General features: G+C 43.2%; 1 protein-coding gene across 1 annotated transcript in view; it reads right to left on the minus strand.

Moving 5' to 3' along the window:
- IQGAP2 (IQ motif containing GTPase activating protein 2) overlaps positions 1 to 14,976 on the minus strand; it is a 306,733-nt gene that overhangs the window by 138,157 nt on the left and 153,600 nt on the right. The window contains exons 3-4 of the mRNA XM_006051068.4: positions 9,601 to 9,757; positions 1,064 to 1,141 (exon numbers count right to left, since the gene is read on the minus strand). Of these exons, the coding sequence (XP_006051130.3) occupies positions 1,064 to 1,141; positions 9,601 to 9,757 (235 nt within the window). The remainder of the gene's footprint in view (positions 1 to 1,063; positions 1,142 to 9,600; positions 9,758 to 14,976) is intronic.

Here is a 14,976-nt window from a genome sequence, read left to right on the forward strand (position 1 = left end):
CTAAGTAAGCAATTCAAAAAAGGGGAGCTACTGATACACATGGAAACCTTACGGATGGCAAGGGCATTATGCTTAGTGAAAAAGTCAGTCTCAAAAGGTTACCTACTGTATGATTCCATTTCTATAACATTCTCAAAATGACAAAACTATAGAGACGAGAACAGATTAGGGGCCTGCCAGGGGACAGTGCTGGAAAAGGGGCGTGATGTAGAGGCCAGCCTCTCTGCAGCATCTGTATCTTGATTCTGGTAGAGGTCACAGAAGTCTGTTCATGGATTGAACTACACCCGCGCGTGTGCACACACACACACACACACACACACATGAATGCTCACTGGTGAACGCGGAACAAAGTCTGAGTCTAGTTAACATTCATACGCCAACGCCAATTTAATTCTGTACTACAGTTATGAGATGTCACCATGAGGGGAACCTGAATGAAGTTTACACAAAGATGTACTATTTTCGCAACTTCCTGTGATGGTAAAATTATTTCAAAATCAGAAGTTTAAGAAATAGCTCTACAATTTCTATCACATGTAATTATTTTCTCATCTCCTCTACTTGTCTAATCTGTCTCACAGGTATAAGGGTATCTGCTCTTTGAATTTAATAAGTTCTGAATATTTGCAGAATGAGTTTTATTTGGGAGATCTATTTTAGGAGTAAGAGCTCTGACTTGCTAGCCATTAAACTTTAAAGTGATACTGTAATTTATAATAATATTTACTTAAATTTATAATGATATAATATATAGCGATGCAAAGAGACTTGGAATCTTAGGTATAAATAGCAATACAAAAGAGGGAGATGGCACTTCTAAATCAATTATCTACCAGGTAAAGCCTGTTCTGACCTTGCTTAACTTTACCTAGCTGCTCCCAACCTGAATTCTTGCCATATGGTACTTTACACGTGCTTTTACATGTATTTGTTTAGTTCTCACATTTCTCACTCCCGAGGCAGTGAGGGCATCTGCAGCGTTAAGATACCCCATTCTGCGAACCCCCTCCCACAGTGAGGTGTCCGTGCCAGCCCTGCTGTCTTCCCAGTCCAAGCTTACCTTGGGTAGACCGATGGACTCCATGGCTCTTAACCACTGCACGGTGTTATCTGTGTGCCGAAAGTGAAGGCCCGACTTCTGATGGGGCGGAAAAGAGGGGAGCATACAAAAAGGAGGTAAGAAAGTGGCCACTGCTTCCATTTGCAGGACGCTCTCAATTCTATTTCTCCTAGAACAGTGCCATGAACGCTCACATAAAGCAACCCATAAAGGAGATGAGACTTTATCAGCAACACTCCAACCATTTGGGACGGACCAGTCCAGTCCCCAGAATTCACATGTTTGAGGTAATTCTGAACTAGACTCCCAAAGACCATTTACTGTCTAGCACGCCTAAGGATGTTTTATGAGACGTGTGCCCACACACACACACACACACACACTCAGTGTCAAGACTGCGGCAACCATGGTTGAGGGCAATAGTAACTTCTGGAAAAAAAGGATTTTTACAAGACTAGATGTCTTTTTTTGTCTGTGGTTTCTGGTTCTGCCAGATCACAACTGTAATATGATTTTTGTAAAAAAAAAAAAAAAAGATAATAATAAAAGAAAAAACCAAACTGGAAAATATAGAAAAATACAAAGATGAAAACAAAAAAACACTCCATGATTCAGAGCTAACTTTAGTATTTATTTCTTCTATAATTTAATTCTAACCTTGGCCTTGTACAATAAGCAAACTTTTGGTGGAAATATTTGACAAGACCTTTTCCTACCCATATAATAAAAACAGGCTCTGTTTTCCATTCCTATAGTTCTAATCAGCCAGCCATTATTGTCTATTTATCAGTCAGTCTATAAATAAAATATTCTTGCTGCTATCTTATGAAGTTTTATCAGGTATATACTGCTGAAAGCTTTAAAATAATCATATATTTCAGTAGTTAAATGTATACCATAATGTTATATATCGTATTTTTCACTTTGAATAAAAGGAAAACTACAGCAAGTTTCATCATAATTAACACCCAGTGGTGTATTATCACATTCACAAAGTCTAGCTCTTCCCATATTCTGTGAGCTTCTACAATCTAATGGTTGATTTAACAAAAACTATTTTTCTTGCTGTTAGAAATTATAAAGCATAAGAAAATTAAAATTTTGCAAATATTTATACGTTTTTGATAGTGGCCATTATTTACTGAGATTGGACCGTGTGTGTCAAGCACTTTACATAAATTATCTCTAATTTTCCAAATACTCTGCAGAGTAGTTATTATTCCCATCTTTTTGAGAGATGAGGAACCCTAGGCAACAAAGATGAAGTGATTTGCCTAAAGTCAAACATCTGTTGAGGGGCTGAGCTGGGATTCAAGACGAAATCTTTGTGGATCTGAACACCTTCCCCATGCCATCACCCGCCAAGGGCAGAGCACAGGACCTGATGACCAGGGGATTACTCTTCAGAGGAAAGAAATTAGCTAACCACTGTGAAATAACTAGAGGGAGGGGAGAGGATCTGAAGGGCATGCAGAGAAGAGAGGAAAAGGTGGGGAAGAGGGAGAGGGGGAAGGGCATGTGAAGAGAGGAAAAGCATAGGGAGAGAGTTCACGGCCAGGCGGTAGTGTCTGAGGCTAACTCAGCATCAGCAACTTTTGCAGAACACAAACGGTTCTCAGACACGGCCACTCTGTGAATGTGGAGGGCCAAAATGGAGACAATCCTCATTCATGTCAGGGCTGAGGACCCTCAACACCATAAAGTGACTAACATAGTCCTCTTCCAAATAAGACGGGTGACTTATCTCTTGACTATGGCAATCTGGCCCCCAGTGAATATTCTCACCTCCTAAAAATTAACACACCAAATTGATCCTACTTGCTGATAACACCATTAGTATTGGGCTTCCCTGGTGGCTCAGTTGGTAAAGAATCTGCCTGCAATGCAGGAGATACCAGTTCGATTCCTAGGTCGGGAAGATCTGCTGGAGAAGGTATGAACTACCCACTCTAGTATTCTTGGGCTTCCCTGATGGCTCAGCTGGTAAAGAATTTGCCTGCAATGTGGGAGACCCTGGTTCGATTCCTGGGTTGGGAAGATCGGCTGGAGAAGGGATGGGCTACCCACTCCAGTATTCTTGGGCTTCCCTGGTGGCTCAGCTGGTAAAGAATCTGCCTGCAATGCGGGCGACCTGGGTTCAATCCCTGGATTGGGAAGATCTCTTGGAGAAGGGAAAGGCTACCCACTCCAGTATTCTGGCCTGGAGAAGTCCATGGACTGTATAGTCCATGGGGTCACAAAGAGTCAGACACGACTGAGAGACTTTCACATTTTAGACTTCCCTGGTGGCTCAGATGGTAAAGAGTCTGCTTGCAATGTGGGAGACTGGAGTTTGATCCCTGGGTCGGGAAGATCCCCTGGAGGAGGAGATGGCAACCCACTCCAGTATTCTTGCCTGGAGAATCCCACAGACAGAGGAGCCTGGCAGGCTACAGTCCATGGGGTCGCAAAGAGTCAGACAAGACTGAGTGACTTCACTTTCACTTTCCTGATAACACCCCAAAGATAACTGGTTCTTGCTTCCTAAATCCTTATTAGAATCTCTCAGTACAAGTTCAAATCTCTACTAAGCTCCTATTTCCTCTTTCTTATAGCTCCATGGGTATGTCTTTTTTCTTGGCCTTTTTTCTGAGTTTAAATAAATATAGTTTTGTTTGACCCTAGGTTGGTTTCTGAGAATCTTTGGTTGATAGCCTTGAACAATCCAAATTGTGCAATAAAAACATCCCATCCATTTAGTGGTCTCATTAGTTAGGTAACTTCAGGAAAGTTCCAAGTCTCTTTCAACCTTGGTTCCTCAGCCACAAAATGGGAATGGTATGTTTCTTTGGGTTGAGGAATTTCATGAGACTATACATGGAACACTCAGTTGCAAAGTACACCTAAGAATGCAATAAATGTTGGTTATGGTAATTATTACGCTATGAGACTGGGCTTTAAACTTTATTCACCTTTAAGGTCAAAAAAAGTTCAGCGCTTCATGTAAGAGGCACTGAAGGAAAGGATGGTTATCTTGGTCATATTTCTATAGAAAATGACATGACAGGTTTCAAATCCTTCACCCACTTTAAACACCTGAGGAATGCTGACTTCAGAACCCTATGCTCCCTGTCTGCAAATTTTAGAAGTAAGCTTCAGTGAGTGAACTATATTAACATCTTCAGTCTATAGATTTACTTCAGTTAGAACCAAAAAAGGTCTTCTAAAGAGGCTCCAAATAAACTTAGTCCATTATAAACATTTCTAGTTTGTCTTTTCAGCAGTCCCACACTAACATTAATATGTTCGACTAGGTGCTACATCTATGGTCATACTTAGTCAAGGGTTGTTATGGTTGGTCTACCTAATTTCTTTCAGGTATTAGACTAGAAAGGACATGCTGATTTTCTACTGCTGAGCTACTATAGCACCAGCAAACAAGATTACTGCAGTTTAAATTGAATAGATGAGGTATTATGTAAGCCTTCTGTGGATGGTAACTTCTTATATATTAGGATCAAGGCAATTCAGAACTATGAAGTAGTTTGAAACCAGTAATTATTCTAATTTGCTCATTTTATACAGGAAGAAACTGAGGGCCCAAGTATTTAAGACATTCGAGTTGACCTAACTTGTCGAGCTCAGGGTCAAGATCAGGTTGCAGAATTCCCTGACTCCTAGTCCCAATATTCTGGTCAATTTACTGCTCACGGAGCCTCAGAACAAACAAACAGCGTCTGTAGCAGTTACAGGGTGCTCACCTCTATCAGGCGGGCACTGGGCCGAGCGCCTGGTATAGATGATCACATTTGTTCCTCCCAATTTCTCTACAAGGTTGATGCTGTTAGTATTTTCCCACTTTCCTCTCAGGAAGCTGAAGCTCACCGAGTCAAAGTCAGTGGTGAAGCCAGATTCTGAAGTGTTTTGGTTCTGCAGCTCATACTCCTGACCACTGTGTATGCTTTCCCTATCTAAGGCCCACCTAAACGTTCAATGAGCGTTTGTTATAAATCTGGACAGCTGTCAATGCGCGGTCCAGAATGATACTGCTGTGTGGCTTATCAGACTGAATTCTCTCCAAGGAACGCCCCCTTCTTCTTCCACTCCTTTTTCTCTTGGTCATCCTAGGTGGCTTGGGAACCTTCAGCCGTCAAGCCCCACCACGGAAACCCTTCTGGCATCTGTGTCAGTCCAACCCCCTTTAGAACTGACCACACTCGACTTAGTTACCGCCCACCATCCACCTAGCTGTCTTCTCTTCAGTGGCTCCGCCCATTTCCAGTCCTTCTCCAGGATTCACCCTTCATTTCCCGTCTCGAATCCTCTTACTTCCTGTCTCTGCAGGCAACGGTCATCGGTCACCTGGGCTGAGGGATCCTCTCATCACACCCTGCCTTGAGTTCCTCTTCCCTCCACACAGCAGCAGAGCAGTCTTTGTGAAGCACAGACTGTCCCCCGGTGCCCCTGTCAACACTGAAACAGCTCCCCTGTACTTAACGATGGAGGCGCCCCGTGCGAGGTCCTCCAGGAGGGACTGAGCGATCTCTCTGCTGCTCTCCTGGCCCCATTTCTCGCCTCTGTCCCTCACCTAGCCTTCCAGCCACTCAACCTGGCCAAGCGCTTTTCGTCCTTGAGCCCCTCGTCTGGACCACCCTCCCCACTCCCTACCCTTAGCTTTCATGGATGAGTTTCCCCTCCGTCTTCCAGCCTCCGCGTAAGAACATTTCCTCAGCAAAGTGCATGGCTGTCTGTCAACAACTCTGGCTTTAATCTCTTCCTTCATACACTGATCACAATTCATGACTGTCTCTTTTCCTCAGACTGTCTCTCCAACTGTGAGCAGCATGAAAATCATGTCTGCTTGTCTCTGCACTGTCTTTGGTGCTCAAATCAGTGGCTGGTACCTGGTAGGTATGGATGAGGATTGCATGGATAAATGAATTCTACCCTTTATGTATTTCTATCTTAGTACAGCTTTATCTTCTTTCCCTATAACTTTATTAAATCTTATTATATTAATGTATCTGCCTACTAGAGCAGTGATTCTCAAACCTTAGTAGTATGTAACAAAAGAATCAGCTGAGGTGATAATTAAGAATGGAGCTTCCTGGAGCCCTGGCTAAGATTCTGGGGGAGGGGCCAAAAGTTCACATTTTCACACATACCCACTGTGGGGGACCACAGGAAGTCTGAGCATCACACTTAGAGGAGGAGTTTCAGCAAGTATTGAACAAAGTATTGAATAAAGCATAGAAGACAAGAAATGGAGCCATTTGGCTTACTAGAAAGTACTAGCTGGGACTTCCCTAGCACTCCAGTGGTTAAGACTTGGCCTTCCAATGCAGGGGGTAAGGTTTCAACCCCTGGCTGGGGAGGTAAGATCCCACGTACCTCTTGGCCAAAAAACGAAAACATAAAACAGAAGCAATATTTTAACAAATTCAATAAAAGACTTTTAAAATGGCCCACGTTAAAAAAAAAAAAAAAATCTCTAAAAAATAAAAAATTCTAATTCATTCCTTTACCCAACAGCTATTTGGGCCGGAACCTGCACTATTCACCAAGGACACAGTGGAAGAGACCCACACCGCTCCTGCCTTCAGGACAGCACCGCATGGTGCGTCCACGTGTGCATGGCATGACCACGCAACTCAGCCCTGGAGGGGGAGGCGGAGATGGTCAGGGAAAGGACACTCTTCCCTGGAAGGTTCAACTCAATACCTAGCATGACTTCCTAACCCTAAATTAAGGAGGGGCCAAGGCGTAGACAACGAGCTGGCAACAAAGAGGACAGGGCTGCGTGAAAGCGCCCGCTGCTTTGCTCAAAGCCAAGAGTGCCCCGGCTGAGGCCGTGTGATTCGGGGCAGAGCTTTTGCTCGGGGATACCCAGCCGAACACGTGGGCCATATTTTACGGCCACAGCCCAGCAGACCCTGCAGAGCGTTCAGGCTCGCTGAACTCATGGTTTCCAGATGGCCCATCAAGAGACAGGCCTAGGTTAGCGAATGTTCCCCTGTGTTTCAGCATCTTTGCCACTGTCCCGTGATTTAGGGCTCCTTGAAGAGGACCATGTGACAAGCTTTAGATCCGAAAAACACATGAACAGGAAGCTGTCTCCTGCCCGCTAATATTTGTCTCATTTCATTTTTGCAGAAGAAACACAATAGCCTTAAAATAAAAACTTACGATGACACAGCAAATCACTAACAATTCCCATTCAAGGACACGTTCAGGGATTTAATACAAGGAAAAAAAAAGAAAAGCCTCTTTTCTCCAGTGAATTAACAGAGGGGTAGTTTCCCTTTGTCCATGATTCTCCCCCGCCACAGCTGGCATCGACTCCCCTCCATCTGCCACCTCCCATCTTTCCACGCCTCTCCTAACATCCTTTCTTCTGTGCATCCCACGTGGGGCCTGATGGGATGGGGGACAGTGACACAGACCACTTCCTTCTGTCACGATGGTTTGCTCAGGGATGTCAGCACGCGTCCAGGTGCCCCAGGAGTTTTATTTTGTAACAAGAGATTGGAAATATTTCCCCCTTCCCATCCCAAAGAGAAGTTGCTATGGATTCAAATAATAGGACCTCTGATGCCAGGAGGCAATGGTACCTGTTTAAGTTGCCATGAGGGATCCAGAGCTGAACTGGCAAGAGACACCTATATTTAAGTCATATAATGTGCTAGGAGGGGAATTAGCCCACCTGCAGCTCTGAGGTTCGCTTTCACTAAAGGTCTGTCTTTCCGACCTGATTCTCCCAAACCATACATCAAAACAAAACACCCACAGCCCCTTTCCAGGGAAGGTTGGAGCCCATGACACTTTATCATCAAATCTATATCATCAAATCTACATGGCCATTATAATAGGTCTAGGTCTTGGTAACAGCCATCACAGAAGCAATGAAAATAAAAGAAAGATCATGTTCTAAAATGTGGACAAATATTAATTTATTTTGTGACACAGGGGATACAAATAGTTTTTTTCTGAACTTTGAAAATATTCCTTAAAATTAAAAAAAGAAACTTTAATTTTGGCTGGCTAAATCATTTGTTTTGCTTAAGTTCCAAAAGGCTGGAAACTCACTCTAGGGAGAAACATCTAGAGTTTAAATAAACACATGACTTAATAAACTTATTTTAACATATGCAAACATATTTTTTCATAACATTATTCAAGGCAGAGACTTTTGCTCCATTCCCTTTTAGATTAGATGATGAAGAGAGACTTGTCAAAAAAGATGTCAATTCATCTTGTCTGTTAGCCTAAATCATTACTCAGACATTTGCTCTGAATTCAATATACATATTTTAAAGATAAATTTTGTCTCAATAACAACTGAAGGGTAGTGTGACTCATGCATTAAATGGAAAATTATTCTATTTTCAATTATACTTAATGTTATCCTTGAAATTTTAAGAGAAATAACTTTTAAAAACACTTGAAAATCTGCAGATAAAAAACACTGATATAACAAAACCAAACAAGATATTGAGAAAACAAACAACAAAAAAATCAAGTTTCAAAGAAGCTTTAGAAACCCTGACCCAAAGTGGAGAAGAGATCTCACATTCTAGAAGAGAACAGCACACATTTAAAAATTGCTTTTTGAAGACACATATAATCAAGGCCTCTTTTAGGTTGGTGCTTACTTTTTCCTTCTTTACTTTTTAATGGAAATTTTCAAACATAAAAAAGTAGACAGAACAGTATAAAGAACTCATTTGCACCCATTATCTAATCTCAACAATTACAAACTCACGGCTGGTCTTGAATCATCTGTCAGCCCTCTTCCCAATTATTTTGAAGCAAATCATAGATGTATCACCTTACCTGAAAATATTTAAACATTATATCCATAAAACACGCACATTAAAAAAAAATAATACAGTGTTTATATTGATTGGTTGTTTATTTTGATTGTATTTATTTGTTTATTTTGATTAAGATTGGTGTTTATATTGGTTTTCCTCCCTATATTCCTTCTCAAATTACCTATGAAATAATTCATAAAACTAGCTGCCTACAAAAAGGTTAGTCTCATTTTGTTTTAAACATCAAATGGAAAGGAGTTTCTGACTCGTCAATATTAGTACTTTTTTTCTTTTTTAATCACCTTGGCTCTAACTCTTTAGGGCTACAAGTCTCCGCTGGGTACTTTACTTCTTGATGAGAATAAGGGGAGTAATAAACCATGTTGGTGGTGAAGAGAGGAGGGGTAGAGGGCCCCCACTTTTATATTTACTGGTACTAATGACATGACCTCCATGAAGGAATAATGGGGGTTGGGAGTTGGAAGCCCCACAAATCAGAGGTCTCTCGGCCTCATCCCAGAAACAGAAAAGGGCTTTGCTTTCAAAACTGCTGCACCTCAAGAATGATTATTAACAGGCTTCAAAGACCAAGGACACTCCCCTTCCCCATACCCCTCAGTTCAGTTCAGTTCAGTTGCTCTACCTCCCACAAAATCCTGATAGAAACACTAAAGAAAGGGAAGGAAGGCAAAGACTCAACTTTCACTTTGAGCCAGAGGTCCGAACCAATTAGATCTCAGTTACCTTATAGCGTGTTTGTTCCACATCATAGATCTTTTTCTCCGATACCATTTTGGGGGCAAAGAATTTGGCTAACTTTGCAAGGTAAACTCCGTTCCGGAGTCCTTCTTCCAGTTCAGTGGTTGGTGGCAATTCTTCAACTAAGCAGACTTCCATCCACCTAGAGAGATTAAGAGAGAGCAAAAAAAAAACCCTTAAAGTGAATCCAGTTTGGTATCTTTCTATAAATGAAGAGATGTGGTGTCTTATTATCAGTGGCAGGGGCATTAACAAAGGGGGCGGGATCTGAAACATCTTTATCGTCATGGACAGGAGAAGCTTCTGGATGGAACAAGGATTCAGAACAGGAGAGGAACAAGGGGTTGATAAGCCCAGAGGCACTAAACTCACTCCGGCGCCAGAGTTTGTTGACTTCACCTTTATCTGAGTCTCTGCCAAGTCTCTTAAAGAGGAAAAAGGCTAATCTGTGCTTGTATGGGTGGAATGAGTCTTGCTGACATTACAGAAAAAGCAGTTCCAAGTTTATGAGCCTTAGTGGAGGACATTTTTGTAGGGGTTATGCCGTGGGGAGAGTGTAGTCCAAGGTGCGGTAAAATCTGCAGTTGCTTAGTCTGGAAATGCCTACCAGGAGAGGCAGGAAGGCCCAGAAAAGGGACACCAAAATCCAGAAAGCAGACACAGTCTTCCTTGAATAAGACACATTCATTTTCCCAATGCCAGGAGCTTACTACAACACACCTTTTGGGGAAGCTACTTTCTGGGTACTGAGAAAGTTGTTCAGCAAAAGATCAGATGCAATCTTAGGACACTCTGCCAGTATCGTAGAAAAGAGAGCACCAAGGTCATTACTGGCTCAAAGACACACAGTGGGAGGAGGGCCAGGCCAGTTCTCATTTTACACCAGGTTGCAGAGAGTCTGCCAGAGCTCACAGGATACTGTGCTTCCTCCCCGTGCTTGAGGAACGCTTCCCTACTCTAAGACCCAAGAACCAGGGGTGCAAGCCCTCACCTTTCTGCCACAAACCCACCACATCAGCAACTCTGAGTGTGAGCCGCACACCTATACAGCGGGGCCCCTCAGAAGACCAGTAACACAGCAGCGCTGACTCCATCACACTTGGCAGGGAGGAGAGGGCTGCTCTGCACTAATAACAAAGGATCTGGATCCAGGCAGTGAACACTGTAAAATGTCTCAAGTGCATGTAGTTCTGGCCAACACTTTTTAGAAGCTCAAAGAGTCCCTAATAAGCAAGGAGTATTTACTGACCACTTGTTTAGGCAATGTGAAATATGGAGTTAGAGAAGGAAATGGCAACCCGTTCCAATATCCTTGTCTGGGAAATCCCATGGACAGAGGAGCCTGGTGGGCTATAGTCCATGGGGTCGCAAAGAGTCGAATACGACTGAGAGACTGAACAGAACTGAGAAGAGCTATGACAAACATGGACAGCATATTAAAAACCAGAGACATTACTTTGCCAACAAAGTCCATCTAGTCAAAGCTATGGTTTTTCCAGTAGTCATGTGTGGATGTGAGAGTTGGACTATAAAGAAAGCTGAGCGCCAAAGAATTGATGCTTTTGAACTGTGGTGTTGCAGAAGACTCTTGAGAGTCCCTTGGACTGCAAGGAGATCCAACCAGTCAATCTTAAAGGAAATCAGTCCTGAATATTCATTGGAAGGACTTCAGCTTCAGCTCCAATACTTTGGCCACCTGATGTGAAGAATTGACTCATTGGAAAAGACCCTGATGCTGGGAAAGATTGAAGTCAGGAAGGAGAAGGGGGTGACAGAGGATGAGATGGTTGGATGGCATCACCGACTTGATGGACATGAGTTTGAGAAAGCTCCGGGAGTTGGTGATGGACAGGGAAGCCTGGGGTGCTGGAGTCCACGGGATCGCAAAGAGTCGGACACAACTGAGAGACTGAACCAAACTGATGAGAAAAAACATAAATATAAGCCCTGCCTTCAAAGAGCATTAAACAAAACTGAGAAGACAACACAAGTGTAAGAAAAAATCAGAGAGCCATGTAAGACAGTCTATGATGCCCAATACAACTATTAGTACCTAACAAGAAAAAATTGGGGAATAGTGTGGGGGCAGGGGGCACTGGGCTCTCAGTGGAGAAGCAGGGAAAAAATGACAAGGTGGTGGGATCTGGATTCAGCTGGAAAGGGAGGATTTGGAAAGGCAAGGCAGGGGGGACACTGGGAGCTGGGGGGCAGGACATACTAGAATCATGAAGGAAACATGGCTGATGCATGGAACAAACCCAGAGAAGACCCAGGGTCCTTAGGGTGCATGGGGAGAAAGGAAGCAAGCTGAGCATACACAGGGAAAGCAGGAGCTGCTGTAAGAGAAGCGATGCCATTTGCTGCTACAGGAAGCAGTAAGCTCTTGGCAGACTCACAGCAGAGGAGGGACAGGCTGACAGTGGCAGTTAGAGAAAATTCAATCTTGTATAATGGAGGCCCCAAAGACAAAGCACTCACCTTTCCCATTGCAAGGAGCTGAGGGACTGGATGAGACAGGAAGAAACCGGAAGGGTGGAAAGCAAGAGGCATTTCAAGGAAATGTAACAAGATGTGGTGACAGCTTAGAAAGTGGGGAGGGGGTCAAAGGAAAGGGAATATTCCCAGCCAGGGAGAGGGGCTCCATGTGGAGGGAGCTCTCTGTACCAGGACGCAGCCCCACATCCACTGCGGCCCCAGGCATGTCCCTTGACCTCCCTGGGCCTCAGTGTTCTCCTCTGTTGAAGGGGCAGATGAGAAGAACAGGCTGTTAAGCCTCCTGCAGCTCTAACATCCTAGGGGGACTGGGAAAACTTGGAAGAACAAGGAACCTTCCATAGTAACATAAGATGTGAAATTTACTTTCACATAACAAACACAAGGTAAATAAGGATTATTTGGTTATACGGGCCTTGCTTCAAATGAGTGTAAGAGTCTCATAGGCTTGATGAATTTTTAAAACTGTGAGAAATCAATAACAATGTTGTCTTTTTGATTAAAAAAAAATGTGGGCAAATTAAAAGCCCCTGCCCTAGACCAAGTTTCTAATCTAAGTAAACTACAAATTATAGCATCATGCTCTTTCACATGAAAACAAACCTGTTTTCAAGTAATTATCTTGAAAAAATTTACTTTTTTGCACAGCAGTATATAATTGCTGTATAATAATTTCATAACTGAGGGGTAGATTGTGAAGGGTTGGGGAGAGGTAAATTGACAATAGCATCATACAGAGTCAAACATGACTGAAGCAACTTAACACATTTTATTCTAGAATCTGGATTTAATACTATATATGGATTATCATTTAATCCTTGTGCCTATCTCATAAGGAAAGGTGCTATGGATAACCATTTGCAGATGTTAATCTAAAGCAAAATTAAAAGAATGCTTGCTCCTTGGAAGAAAAGTTGTGACAAACCTAGACAGCATATTGAAGAGCAGAGACATCACTTTGCTGACAAAGGTTTGTATAGCCAAAGCTATGGTTTTTCTAGTAGTTATGTATGGCTGTGAGAGCTGGACCATAAAGTAGGTTGAGTGCCTAAGAACTGATGCCTTCAAACTGTGTTGTTGGAGAAGACTCTTGAGAGTCCCTTGGACAGCAAGGAGATCAAATCAGTCAATGCTAAAGGAAATCAATTCTAAATATTCATTGGAAGGACTGATGCTGAAGCTGAAGCTCCCCTACTTTGGCCACCTGACGAAGAGCTGACACACTGGAAAAGACCCTGATGCTGGGAAAGATTGAGGGCAGGAGAAGGGGGTGGCAGAGGATGAGATGTTTGGATGACGTCATCAACTCAATGGACGTGAGTTTGAGCAAACTCTGGGAGATAGCGAAGGACAGGGAAGCCTGGTATGCTGCAATGGGGTCACAAAGATTTGGACATGACTTAGCAACTGAACAACAACAAAGGGAAGAGAACTTGGAGCGTAGATACCAAATGGTTCACCGCAGGGCTAGGAGACAGCTGGGGTGGCTGCTGGCCAGGGTGGTCATTTCCCAGCCCAGTACAATCTGTGTGGGGCCAAGTAGCCAGGTCACGAGCACAGAATGAGACAGGAAATGGCGTGCATCCCATGGAGAGTGGCCTCAGGAAAGCCCCACATGGGTGAGCTTCCCCTCCCCCATCTGCTGAAAGTGAAGTGGCTCGGTCATGTCCGACTGTTTGTAACCCCATGGTCTGTAGTCTACCAGGCTCCTCTGTCCATGGGATTTTCCGGGCAAGAGTTCCGGAGTGGGTTGCCATTTCCTTCTCCAGGGAATCTTCCCAACCCAGGGACTCAACTCTGGTCTCCTGCATTGCAGGCAGATGCTTTACCATCTGAGCTACCAGGGAAGCCCAAGACATACAGATGTGACATAGTGAAAATTGCATCCAACTCTTTGTGACCCTGCATTCTCTAGGCCAGAACACTGGAGTGGGTAGCCTTTCCCCTCTCCAGGGAATCTTCCCAACCCAGGAATTGAACCAGGGTTTCCTGTATTGTATGCAGATTCTTTACCAGTTGAGCCACCAGGGAAACACCACCCCATCCCCACCCCCCTAACCCCATCTGCAAGCAGGATGCTAAAGCCCATGGCCACCTTGAAAGAAAAGATGTAAGAACACCCTGGGTCCCTGAGTAACCTCTGTAGGTTACAGAAGGAACCTTCTGCATCCGTTCATCCTCGCCTTATGCTACTGAATCTTACATGAAAAGGAATTAAACTTGTACTGTCAACCTCAACCTCCGTGACTTACCGGTTACATAAGCTAGTGTTACCCAGCCAAACCAATAAAATTCAGTAAGTGTGATTTTTATGGTCTGTTGGGGTTAAACTTCCTGTCATAATCACAGTACAGAAAATGACGGGCCTGATGTTCAGGAAGTCTGGCTTTCCAATCACTAGCTGGTGTCCTGGAGCAGGTTACTTAAAACTCTAAGCTGAGTTTTAGTCCGAGAGTCTAAAATTATAAGTGGAATTCTGTACGACACTAATTATGCAATATGCTTTTTTGTGTGTTTAATAGCAGCTTTATATTGAGAGAATTCACACATTATACACTCTTTGAAGCTGTACCATGCAGTGATTTTCAGCAAACATTTTCATCACTCCAAAAAGAAGCCATATAACTAGTTAACAGTACTCCCCATTTACTCCCAAATTTCCAACCTATTAATCTACTCTCTGCTTAGAGATCTGTTTATTCTGGATATTTCATTTAAATGGAGCCATACAACACATGGCCATCTGTGACTAGCTTCTTTTGCATGCTTTCAAGGTTCGTCTATTATGTAGGATATAATTAGCGCTGCATTCATTTCCAATGCTGAATAATATTCTACTGTATAGATTTATATCATATGTATCAGTTT

The sequence above is a fragment of the Bubalus bubalis genome, chromosome 11, assembly GCF_019923935.1.
Source record: "Bubalus bubalis isolate 160015118507 breed Murrah chromosome 11, NDDB_SH_1, whole genome shotgun sequence".
NCBI lineage: Eukaryota > Metazoa > Chordata > Mammalia > Artiodactyla > Bovidae > Bubalus > Bubalus bubalis.